This window comes from Pelodiscus sinensis, chromosome 19 (assembly GCF_049634645.1).
Source record: "Pelodiscus sinensis isolate JC-2024 chromosome 19, ASM4963464v1, whole genome shotgun sequence".
NCBI classification, from domain to species: domain Eukaryota; kingdom Metazoa; phylum Chordata; order Testudines; family Trionychidae; genus Pelodiscus; species Pelodiscus sinensis.
In genome coordinates, this window is record NC_134729.1 from 22,682,547 (window position 1) to 22,695,431 (window position 12,885).

At 59.5% G+C, this 12,885-nt stretch overlaps 1 protein-coding gene across 3 annotated transcripts in view; it reads right to left on the minus strand.

Moving 5' to 3' along the window:
• Positions 1-12,885, minus strand: part of SEMA6B (semaphorin 6B) — a 90,064-nt gene that overhangs the window by 28,976 nt on the left and 48,203 nt on the right. For all 3 annotated transcript variants that reach the window (XM_075903047.1, XM_075903049.1, XM_075903048.1), the window contains exons 2-3: positions 5,599-5,729; positions 4,738-4,867 (exon numbers count right to left, since the gene is read on the minus strand). In XM_075903047.1, the coding sequence (XP_075759162.1) occupies positions 4,738-4,867; positions 5,599-5,698 (230 nt within the window). In that variant the 5' untranslated portion in view covers positions 5,699-5,729. The remainder of the gene's footprint in view (positions 1-4,737; positions 4,868-5,598; positions 5,730-12,885) is intronic.

Sequence of the window (12,885 nt, forward strand, 5' to 3'; positions counted from 1 at the left end):
GAGCACAGGGCTGAGGCAGGCGGGCAGGGCTCGGCGCCAGAGCCCGATCCCCACGGCCAGCACGGCGGGAGAGGCCGAGAGGACCCGGCGCTGGGCTGAGGACGCTCCGCAGGGGAGAAGAGGGAGGTTAGCAGAGCAGGGTGGAGAGACCGGGGTGCTGCTTCCGCGCTGCCGGGGCACAGACAGGCTCCCCCCGCGCCCCGCCAGCGCTTTCTGACGGACACGTGGCCGCGGCCGCCTGTCACCGTGACAATTCCCCCTCCCCACTCCTGGTCTGCGCGGCGAGGAGGGGGCAGAGCTGCATCGGGCTCCTCTCCAGGGAAAGAGGGGGATCCCCATGGGGGGAAGGGAGGAGGGGTCCCCCTAACCCAAGCCTCCCCCCCGATGTAAGGATGGCAGCCCATGGTACTTTAAAAAGGCGCCTTGCTGGTGATTGACCTCGTCTCGTTAGGGCTCAGGGCAAGAAATTCTTTGTCCTCAGATCTGATGAGGGGGCGAGGGGGGAGGTCAAAGGTCAAGAGGTAGTGGTGTGAATTTCCTCCTCCTACCACCACCTGCCATGCTCTGAGCCCCCCTGGTTATTCCCCTTTATTCTCAGTGCAGCCCCCTCCCCCGCCTCCTGCTCGTTAGGTAACGAGGCTGGACTCAGGACACGGCCCCCCCCCCCCGCCCGGCTGCGGTGCTGGAGTGCACAGCGGGCCCGGGGGTCAGCACCCTCCTATGGAGCCCCGAAGTCAGACTCTGCTGGGGGCAGGGTGAGCTCTGGGGATGGGCTGCAGGGGAATGCCAAGGGGGCGCCGGAGGGAGCAGAGACTTCCCCCCTCCCGCACCTCACCCCTTCCCCCACCGGACACGATGCGCTTCCCAGACCCCCCCCCGCCCCTCTCCCAGGCCTGCAAGCCAGCCCCTTCCAGCACCCAGCTGGCCCCCATCCCCCGCACAGCTGGCTTGCGGTGCCCCACCCCCACCCGCCTGGCTCCTGCGTCAATTTCAAGTGATGGTGCATTAATGAACCTCTGGGAAGCTTCCCTCTAATTGCTGCCTCCCGGGCTCGGGCAAAGGAGCGGAGCCGCGTCCCCATGAGCGGCCGAGGCCGGCGAGGCGCGGGGAGGAGATGCCCCCGGGTCACTCTGCTCAGCCTCATCAGGGGCCGAAAATTCCTCCTCGGAGGGGGCTGCTCCCTCTCTCCTGTCTGGCTGCTACCGAACTGCCTCCCCTCCCCCCCCCAGTGCCAGGCTAGGAGCCTAGGGAGAGAACGGGGTAAGCCGGGGTCACCCGCCGGGAGCCTCCTAGGGGATGGGGTTGGGGGGGCAAAGCAGGGCACCAAGCCTGCTGCTGCAGGGTGCACGGGGGGGGGAGGTGAGAGAAACGACAGGGGGTCAGACTGGGAGAATATGCCCCTCCGTGTGGCTGAGCGCCCTGGGGTGCTAGTATCTCCAGCCCCTGGGGAGACAGGATGCCCCTGCTGCTACCACAGCCATGGACAGGGGCTCTGGTCCTCCTGACGCCTCCAGTCACTGTTCCCCCAGCTCCCTGCATAGCACAGCTGCACGCACTGCACAATCCCTCCCTCCTCTAGGCCGCGAGGGGCTGGCGCACGCTTCGCACACACTTCAGGCCACGTGCACGTGGCTAGAGGCCACGTCGCTGGCTGCCTGTTCTCAGCCCCCAAGAGAGGGTGGCGTTATTACAGCCCCTAGCTAAAGCCTGCCCACACTGAGAGCCCTGCCCCCCAGGGGTGGACACACCAGAACCCAGTAATCAAATAATTCCAGGGGACAGCACATGAAAAATCAGGGAGGTGAGTGAAGCTGGCTGGGAGCAGAGAAGGGGAAACAGAGCAGAGCACCCCAGACAGCACCCTCTGCTCCTCCAAGGCAGGCCAGGAGCCAGTGGACACATGCCTGTCAGTGTGAAAGAAACTATTGGCATATACATGCAACCACACTTAAGTGGCAGCCCTCAGCTTGTGCTTTGAGTATCACTGTGGCCCCCGGGGCTTTCGAAGGTGAGTAGCCCTGGCCCAGGAGAACTGTGCCCAGAGTCATGACTTGAGGGAGGGCTGGAAATAGGTTCTACTGGTACAGACCCACTGCCCCATTACAGCTTCCTCCATCTGGTATGGCAGACAATAGGGCGTGTGTAAATCAGGAGGTGGTGGGAACAGGGCAGCCAGCCCAGAAGAAGGACTGCAATGTCCAGGGAACTGCCACCAGGTGGATTTGAACCTGGGACCTCCAGAACTTAGTGTAGGAGCCTCTTCAGTGTGAGCTATAAAGCCAGCTGGCCCTCAGCTCAGGCTGTAGAGCCCCCTTGTTCTTCTTTCTCATTTTGGTGGTCTAAATGCCACTGCATGGGACAGCGAAGCACCCCTCCCCCCCCCCGAGGTGTGTGGGTTACAAATTCACGCCAAGGTCTCCCTCTCGCTTTAGAAGAGGCAGGTGGGAAACCACACCTGGTACACACCCAGGCTCACGGTTCCATGAGGGAGCCTCCAACTAATACCCCTGGCAGGCCGTGGGACCGGGGTGGGTGGTAGGAGGCCCCGACGCTGGCTGGCCGGGCAGGACACACGGACAAGGAAGAGAAGGGACAAAGAACGAATCTTGGGCCCTGCAGCCACCAGTTCCCAGTGCATGGCAACCCCCCCGCTCCAGCCCTGCCTGACCCAAGTGGGTGAGGAAAACAGGCCCTTCTCCCTGGCAATTTGTTTCTCGATCCGGCTTTTTATGCTGATTTATGGTGCCGGTTTCCGCCATAATCGGTGCAGTTAAGTGGCAGCCTTGGATGTTAAAAGTTCACTGCCTAAGTGCTGCTGCCGGCGGGTAAGTGCTGAGGCAAAATTATGATTCATGGAGCCGATCGGCGAGTGGGTAATTTATGTTCCGAGCGGCCAGATCGGTTTTTATTCATCTCAATTAAACAGGGCTGGCCAAACCCGATACATTTGGGCTAATGAATGACTAAGTTAAACACGCATTTATTTTCATTTGTCTTCTAATGCTCCTGGGCGGGCAGCAAAGCCGATGGAAAATAGTTCCTTCCCAGCGCCGGCCAGCAGGGAGTGCCCAAGCGTTGCCCAGCCAAGGGCTGAGCTGGGAATATGCTGGGCAGGGTCCCAGGGAGCCTACAAGAATAGAGCATGAAGTAGCCCCCCTTCCTTTTATTAATGCTGATGCAGCCTTGAGACTACAGTTCCCAGCATGCATTGCTCAAGCTGAGCAGAAAGCCGCTCAGCGCTAAACGGAGCACTGCATGCTGGGATTTGTAGTCTCTCTACAGCCCACATGGTCTCAAACCTAAGCAGATGTTGCAGGCTGGGATAACGTCTCCCACCTCCTACTCAGGCCTAGGGGGGAGCGAGGCATGCTGGGACCGCGGGCTGCATCTCGATCGCCGCGTGCTGGGGTTGCTGCAGTGGCTGGGTGCCCTGGAGATTAGCTCTGGGGAGCAACTGAGCAAGAACTGTCTGGCCAATGTGCCAAACCCTGCCCTGGAGACAGCAGACCCCACTGGCAGCTGCAGCAGCAGGGATAGGAGGCAGCTTTGTGACCAGAGCTCAGACTGGCCTGGCCGCTGCGGCTCTGCAGGGCTGGAGGGTGAACGTGGCAAGCAAACGCCAGCCCTGAAATCAAGGCTGTGAGTCCACGTAGGCGCAGTCACCCCAGACCTGCGGCCACCATCTGGGTGACACCATCACTAACCCAGTCACCTGCTCGCTCCCACCTGCATGGCTCAAGTGAAGCAGGGATGCTGTGTTTCTACCACAAGAACGGTCGTACTGGGTCAGATCAAAGGTCCCTCTCACCCAGTGTCCTGTCTGCTGACAGTGGCCAATCCAGGTGAAAGAACAGAACAGGGAACCATCGAGCGAGCCATCCTCTGTCACCCATTCCCCATTTCTGGCAAACAGAGGCCAGGGACACCTCCCAGACCCTGCCCATCCTGGCTCATAGCCATTGACGGACTTATCCTCCATGAATCTCTATAGCTCTGTTGGAACTCTGTGACAGTCTTGGCCTTCACAACCTCCTCTGGCAAGGAGTTCCACAGGTTGACAGTGTGTTGTGTGAAGAAACACTTCCTATGGCGTGTTGTAAATCTGCTGTCTATTCATTTCATTGAAGGACCCTTTGTTCTTGATTTCATTCAGCTCTGTCATATCCCCCCTTAGTTATCCATTTTCCAAGATGAAAAATCCCAGTCGTTTTAATCCCTCCTCCTACGGAAGCTGTTTCATCCTCCGAACTAGTTTGATTGCTTTTTTTCCTCTACCTTCCCCAGCGCCAAGAGATCTGTTTTGAGAGGGGATGGCCACATCTGCCTGCTGTATTCAAGCTGCAGGTGCACCCTGGTTGTATTGAGAGGCAACCTGATACGTCCTGTCTGATGACCCATCCCTTTCCTAGTGAGTTACAACTTTCTCTTTGCTTTTTTGGCTGCCACTGCACATGAAGCAGATGTTTTCAGAGACCTGTCCACAGTGACTCTCTCTCCGGTGGCAACAGCTACTTTAGATCCTGTCGTTGTATACGCACAGTGGGGATTCGGTTTCCCAGTGTGCGTTACTTTGCATATATCGATACTGACATTCGTCTGCCCAGCCGTCCCCCCATCCTCTCTCCCCCCGATTCCTCTCCTTCCTCTCCTTCTCCCCTTCCCCTTCCTCTTGGGCACTCTGTGTCTTGGGCTGGGCGTGCCCACGTCTGGGGCCTGCCGCCCAGCCTGGAGCATTACCTGTCGCCGATGTACAGAGTCCTGTTGACTTTCAGCATGCGCTGGATGTTGAGCCGTTCTGCTCCGCTGCCGTCCAGGCTGGAGAAACGTCTCTGCCCGCTGCCCACGAACACGGCATAGTGCTTCACGTCTGCCAGGGGACACAGCAAAGCAGCACCCGCTAGCTCCCCACTGCTCCAGTGCTGCCCAGCGGGTCTCCCCCATCAGCTCGGCTTGACTGCTCAGCAGCGAGGTTCCCCCCCTCCCCTCTCCTCCCTCCCCCCCCGAACTCTGATGCTCCTCGATCCTGACCCGGAGACTCTCCATCGTTGGCTTGGAAGAGCCGCCCAGCGCCCCAGCTCTGCCACGCGACCCCCATTCCCACGCCCGTCTACCTGCCATGCCACGTGCCACATTAGATGCTCGGCCCAATGCGCCCCTCTCCTGCTCAGCTGACACAGCCCCTCCCTGCTGTAGACTTCTCCCTGGCACGCCAGGATAGGAGGAGGCTGTATGGGGCTGGGGACTCGGGGGTTCTTGCCCCAACTCTGGCAGGGGAGGGATCTAGTGGTTAGAAGAAGGGGGCTTGCGTGCCAGGGTTCTATTCCTGGCTCTGCCACTGACCCCGGGCAAGTCTCACCCCTCCAGTACCAATACAGCCCTTCCCCCCGGGGCAGCTCCTCCATCTGGGCCACCCTGGTTGCCCTCGACACAGCTCCCTGCTGCGCCCCGAATCCGCTGCTGCGCAGCCGGCCTGCTGCACCTGCCCCCATGTGGAGCCCAATGAATCCGGGGGGGTTGGCAAGCGAATGCACCAGACTGTGCTCCCCCCTCCCAGCTCTTCCTCTCCCGCCCCCCCTCCCCCTCCTCTCCCTCACTTACAGTCTCCAGGGGCCACGCTAATGGGCCCCGGCTCTTCGGGGAAGGCGGCGCCGGCCCCCTCCAGCAGCAGCAGGATGAGCAGAGCGCAGGGCGGACTCATGGTCTCCGGGAGGGACGGGCGCCCTTCACACCTGCAGCGGCACAAGCAGAGCGCCAGGGTGTGAGGCCAGGGGAGAGGGTGTGGGGACAGCCAGCAGCCAGCAGGGGGCAGGTGCAGCGAAAACCCTCCCCTCCCCCCGCCCCTGCCCCCAAAAGGCGAGAAGGGGCCGGGAGGGAATGTCCGGCCGTTCCAGTTTCAAAGGAGCTAATGGAAGCAGCTGTTTGGCACCATCACGGCTCCCAACGGGGGTGGGGAGGGGCCCGGCTCGGGTTTCCCCCTGCCCCGGGGGGCCGGTGAGGAGGGAGTCAGACAGACGTTCCCCACCCCCCACTCAGCTTCATTACTGTTGGCAGGGCCCCTTCCACACGGAGCTCTGTAACCCCAGGATAGGGGCTGGGGACCCCGGGGTTCTTGCCCCAACTCTGGCATGGGGAGGGGGATCTAGTGGTTAGAACGAGGGGGCTTGTGTGCCAGGACACCTGGGTTCTATTCCCGGCTCTGCCCCTGACCCCAGGCAAGTCTCACTCCTTCCGTGCCTCAGTTTCCCCCTCGGTGCAAGGCTGTGGTGCCAAAATGGTGGTGATGCGGGAGCTGCCCTGCTGTCCCAGCGCTGTGACTGGGGCCCCCCATGCTTGGCAGCGGGGACAAAACCCAGACTCCCCGGCTTCCAGAGCATGGGGCTGGCAGGCCCTGAGCGGGAGCCCATCCCTGGGGGAGCCCAGTGCCCCTAGAGGCCTGCTGCCAACCTCCCAGAGGGTGGGTAAGTGGCAGTCTGGCTGGGATACCCCATGCTCCTCCCAGGGGCCCACGATCCCCGCGGGGGCACCGGCTCCCTGGCACACTGCTCTGTCCGGGGAGGGGGAGGCGGGGGGGCTTGGGGTGCAGGCTACCGGGCGCGGAGCCAAGAGCGGCTGCTTTTGTCACGGAGGAGGCGGCGGGTGCGGGGGCACGGGGGGGGGGGGCGGTTGCTTTGCAGGGTGAAGGAAACTGGGCCATTCCCAGACAAAAGAATCCCAAATATGCTGGGAAAAGCCGTTCTTCCCTTCAGCCCCCCCATCCCTGGTTCCCCTTCCTTCTCCCCATCCCCCGACTGCCCATCCCTCTCTCAGTCCGAGGGGCTCAGAGAGGGGCCACAAAAAACAGGAGGAGGATCCAAATCCGCAGGGGCCCGACTACCCTGGGGGCTGCCAGCCTCCCCGCTGAACCCTGCCCATGCAGCGGAGGCGGCTACTGCCCCCGGGTCAGGCTAGCAGGGCCTGGGGCCAGATCAGCACCTCCCCCACCCTGCACCCTGGACGTCCCCCGGGCATGAGGGCCCCTCCCCCGGGGGTGAAAGCAACTCAGCTCCGGTGGGGGGAGGGGTCAGGCTGGGGGGGACGGTGCCTGTAGCAAATGTAAATGTGGGACAGTCATGCCAGGGGCTCAGGGCAGGGAGCTTATTAGAGGGGGCTAAGGAGCATGTGGGGCTTGGGGGTGGGATGCAGGAGTCAGGGCAGAGGCTTGGGGGTGTGGGAGGCTCAGGGCAGGGGATGGGGGGCCGGAGTCGGATGTGGAGGGTGTGGGGGGGTGCTGGAGTCAAGGCGGGGGCTGTGGAAGGCCCAGGACAGGGGGTGGGGGTGCCGGAGTCAGATGTGGAGGGGGAACAGGAGACAGGGCAGGGAGTTGTGGGGGGGCTCACCTCAGGGAATTGGGGGTGGGGGGAGCTCAGGGATGGGGGTGCGGTCACCTTGCAGTCCGGCCCCCCAAGCACTGGGGGTGGGGGTGGGGACAGCGCTGCCAAGCTGCTCACGCGTCGGGCTTGGAGCCCGGGTACGCTGCAGCCGTGTCACCCAAGTGCTGACACCACCCAGAGCCCCGGGCCCAGCCAGCCAGTCTCTGACCAGGGCACCACACGGGGACCCGCCGCGACAGACACAACCCCAGCACACTCCATGGCCAGCACAGCGCCCCCGACACACCCCACCACCAGCCCCAGCACAGCGCCCCCGACACACCCCACCACCCGCCCCAGCACAGCACCCCCGACACACCCCACCACCAGCCCCTGCACAGCACCCCTGACACACCCCATGGGCAACACAGCGCCCCCGACACACCCCACCACCAGCCCCAGCACAGCGCCCCCGACACACCCCACCACCAGCCCCAGCACAGCGCCCCCGACACACCCCACTGACACATCCCACAGGCAGATCCTGGTGGAGCCCTCCCTGACGCACCCCACTTCCAGATCCCAGCACCCCACACTCCACGCCCCACAGACCCAGCCCAACACTACACACCACACATGGGACCACAACATGAACACAACAGCACGGACACAACCCATCCCTCGCCAGCGTGGTGCGGCAGGACTGCGGGGTCCCACCGCGCTCACACCACCGCCGAGGAGCCACATTTCATGAAGCCCCCCAGGTCCGCGGAAAGACCCCCCCCCCCCCGCTATAGCTCTAACACCGATCCCCCAGCCCCTTGGAACTGCTCATTGCTTTCTCCGCAGCCCCCACCATGCTCAGTAACGGACGCCAGGCAGACGGAAAAGCTGGCGGAGAGGGTCAATGCAGATACTTATCAAGAGTGAAAGAAGGAGAGAAAATAGGAGGGATAAAGAGAGAGAGAGGCAGAAGAAAAAAGAAACAAGAATGAAGCCCCCACTTCCCATCCATCTGATAGGGGCCCATCCCTGGAACTGGTCCTGCCCCACAGAGCAAGCATGGCCCATGAGGGTGCTCAGCCAGACTGGCTTCCAACCCCCCAACCCCGCCAAGTTCATTCCAGCACCATCCCGGAGTTCCAGATCGCTTGCCAGCTGGTTCCGAGCTCCGGCTTCGTGCCCACTGCAGGCAAAACTCCCGTGCCTCCGTTCAAACGGGCAGGAGCCATTAGCCTTTGGGGGGGCCCTCGGGCGGCTTTCCGCGTCACGCCCCCCAAATAAGTATCTGATCAGTGGTAAGACGACCTCCCGTCAGCACCCTGGGGGCCTGCGCCCACAGAGCCCAGCACAAAACCTGTCACAACGGAGTGTCGCTGTCAAGAGCTGGGGAGCTGGGTTCTGTGGAGACCCTGGTCCTGAGGAAAGGAGGCAGGAAGGGGGACAGAGATGCCCTGAAGAAACATCTGCTTGGATTTCCTGAACCACGTCTTTTACTTAACCCCAGGCGGGGGGCCCCAAGAGGGCAAAGAGAAAAGCAGATTCCCCAACCGGCTGCTCTTTTCTCTCTCTCTCCAGGGGATTAAATACAGGTGCAGACTACACTACTGGTTGCAACATTGTGCCTGTCACTTTGTATGTCTTCCGTAGCCAGCAGGAAGACAGCAGCTCACACAGACGTGTCCCACAACTTTGCAGGCTAAAGGGGAAAGGTTAAAAAACCTGGGCATCTCCAATCTTGGGAAAGACCCCCTGTCCGGGATGCTTCAGGGATCCTTGATCTGGCCCCAGCATAGCGGGCTGGACTAGACAGGGCCCTTCCAGACCCTACGGTTCTAAGGGTCTATTGATTAACTTTTCCTTGATGACTCAATGGAAACCCTCCAACGTTCCTCATCCCTTCGGACAAATTTTCAGCGGAGTGTCTGCACTGGGAAGCTCCTAAAGAGCCCCCCTGCCCAGTCCGGTTTTGTTTTCCGGATCCGGCCCCACTACAGCAGTTTCTGAGCTCATCAGAACGGCCATACTGGGTCGGACCAAAGGTCCATCCAGCCCAATGCCCTGTCTGCCGACAGCGGCCAATGCCAGGTGCTCCAGAGGGAGGGAATCAAGCGATCTCTCTCCTGCCATCCATCTCCACCCTCTGACAAACAGAAAGTAGGGACCCCATTCCTTACCCATCCTGGCTAATAGCCATTAATGGACTTAACCTCCATGAATTTATCTAGTTCTCTTTTAAACTGTATTATAGTCCTAGCCTTCACAACCTCCTCAGGCAAGGAGTTCCACAGATTGACGAGGTGCGGTGGCTCTTTAATGCTTTTATCCTTACCACACGCCTGGCCCCTTGCTACAGAAGGAGGAACAGAAGTGCAGCGAGGCTAAGTGACCTGCCCAAGATCACAGAGGGTCTGTGGCAGAGGAGGGATCTGATGCTGGGTCTCCAAACCCAAGGCTAGCGGGCAAACTGCTGGAGCATCCTTCCTTCCTCTTGCCCTAGTCCTGCTGCCTTTCGGATCAGCGGGAGCGATAGTTTCTCATTGTATCCCAAAGAGAGCTCGGTGCTCAGCTGCTTTGCGCTTGTTTCTTGTCTGAAATGCAATCAGGCCGGGATGTACCGTGTGTTGGAAAATCAATCGAAATACACTGGAGCCTGAAACAGGCGGCTTAACACCCCCTCCTCCCCGCCACTTCATTCCCCACTGCCGGAGCTGAACCTCCTGGGGGAGAAAGGCTCCCTGCCCCTCCCACCCCCCATGCCGAAGCCCTACTGCCAACGAGCTGCATTTCTCTGGCAGCAGAAGCGATGTCACCAGGCAAGTCCAGGGGTGTCCAGAACTCAGGGCGCAAGGGGGAGGGGGAAGGGGAAAGCAGAAGGAACTGAGCCCCAGGGCTCTTGGCTGCTGTCCAGTTGCTGTAATTAACAAGTGAGCAACAATTTAATTGATTAGTCAATTTCATGTAACCAGTGAGCTGAGACTCTGCTTAAATCAAAACGCTTTCTCCCCCCTGTGTCCTAGGCAGAAGAAGCCCTCAAGGGTGAAATTGCACAAGATCACCTGAAGTGCCAGGCTGTGACACCCCACGGCTCTTCCCTGGGGGGCGTACGGAGAAGCAGGAACGGGCGTGTGTGTGGCAGGGGACCCTTAGAAAGTTCTTGCAGCTCAGACTGCAGTGGGGCAGCGGGCAGAGGAATTTTAGGGCTGGATGGATGCCCCCCCTCTCCGCTCGGTCTTTGGGGCTTCTCTAACACAGCAGGAAGCATTTGCTTAGACACAGGCTGCCTCGACATAGGGGGCAGACCTAGCTCGCACCTCCTCTCCAGCTCCTTTACACCTGCCCCCTTCCTTGTCTTTCCGACTGTACAAGGCCCTGCCCCAAGGCCTCCGCCCCAGCCCCAAGGGGGCGTAAATAATACGGGAGCCCATGACAGGCGGCGAGGAGGAACCCGCGTAATTAGAAATTAAAAGCTGCCTTGTCTCACCAAGGGGTCTCTAATATCGGCCTCCGGGCAAGCAGCCAACCAAACGCCGAGTCGATATTTCATCCCCCTCGCGAGACAGCCTCAGAGGCGCTGGGCAGATTCCCAGCTGGGACGCGCTAAGCAAAGCCAGACCTGGCCCCTCACTTCCTAACCAGCGGCACACGGGGCTCCTGGCGCGAGGAATCACCCAGGAAGGGAGGGGCAGAAGGACTCGTTATGATGAATGAGATAATTGCAGCGGACAGAGCATTTAGGTTTCCTGATCCCTTGCCTCTGTCACTTAGAAGGGTGTCGTTTGGGACAATCGCTATATGGAGACACATGGTATCACATGAGCCTGGCAGGATGGCTGCCTACACGCTGTGCTCATAGGAGCCGGGTCAGACCCAGGGACCTTCTATTCCTATACCAGTGCCCACTGTTTCAGGGAAGGTGCAAGGACCCCGTGGGAGGCAGTTCTGGGGTAAAATTCTCCTTGTCCCATTCGTTAGAGGTTGGCATATGAGGTTTAGATCCTTTCAAAAACTCATTTTTTATCCTTTAATCCCAAAACTCTGCATGTTCTCACCACCGATAGAAATGTGCAGCCCCTGGTTGGAATCCTGCTAAGCTTATGGCTGGAATGGGATCTTGTGGCAATGGGTTCCGCAGGCTAACAAAAGATAAATCCCCTTCGTCACTCTTGGCAGTGATTCAGAGCTGGCATGTTCCTCTGGGAATGGGTACGGGTCAGAGAGGGTGTTGTGAGCTCTGACCCGTCCCCCTACTCAACTACGATGCGGAGTGGAAACAGCAAAGGCACTAGGGCCTGGCCTCAAGTGTAGACAGTCCCCCACCGCGCCTCAGTTTCCCTGGTGTGACATGGGGATAACACTGCGTGATGTCACGTGACGAATACATTAAAGATTGTAATGAGCTCAGATACTAGCCACAGAGGCCATCTGAGCCCATAAGCACTGGAGAGCCTCCGATTCATTTCCCCCCGCCCGCCTCGGGCTGTTAGGCCTCCGTTTCCGACTGCAGCTCCTCTTTAATGTTTTACAGAGGGGGAATGATGAGCCATCCGATGGAGGGTGACCCAGCGCGGTATATTTTTAAAAACCCTTTCGATGTACCCAGGGCCGTAAAAGTAACAATTATTCTCTGACGCATCCAGGGTTGACTTTAAACATTACCACCATGTGACTGGAACCCCGGCAGAATTCACAAGGCGGCTCTCAGAGACATAAAAAATCCAGCGCTTCATTTGCATGTCAATTATTGCCTCCTTCGTTATCACAACCCCATCGCAAAGTTTAAGTAACAACTTAAAAGGAGATTGCCTGGCATTGGGGCCGACCTGCCTTATTTTCATCTTCGGTCTGCTTGCAAATTCCGAGCGATTTCAGGAGGCGGTTTTTTCCCCTTCAAAGAAACAGCTTCCGTTGCTCTTTTTTTAAAATATATGGCTACGTTTTTAGATCAGAGATAACTGACAGGTGCCTGGCCCTCGTAAGCAATTCGGCAGTAACAAAGCAGAGCCCATCTGCTCTGCGCAGCCTGACAATGGCAAAGCAGGACTCGGAACGGAGATCTCTTCCAAGCAACTGGCTGCCGCTTTCCTTGAGCGTCTCGATCATAAGAAACCAGGACACAGGGCCCAGAGTTGAGGAGCAACCCTACCATAATGAACCCGCCGGGTGGAAGAAGAAACAACGGAGAACAGGGGAAGAGACGGCGCTTCGGGTCTGGTTGCCAAGGGGTTATTCTGACGAGACGGGTGATAGAAGAATGAGCAAAAACGTGTCGCTTTTTAAGTGCAAGATGCTCCGATGGCATCTGTAGAAATCCAAGAGCTGCCCCAAGAAATCCAAGTAACTCCCTGCCAGAGCCCTGAGGCCTGGCCCACTCAGCCCTGCTTCCACGTGATGCTCCAATAGCAAATCCGGATCTGGGAACACTCCAGTGAGGCCAAGACCCAAAGCAGCTGCAGAGGCGGAATTCTCCTCTAGCGCAGGGAAATTTCAGGGCTCAGGATCTCCTGGCTCCCAGGCCTCTGCTTGCATCACCTGG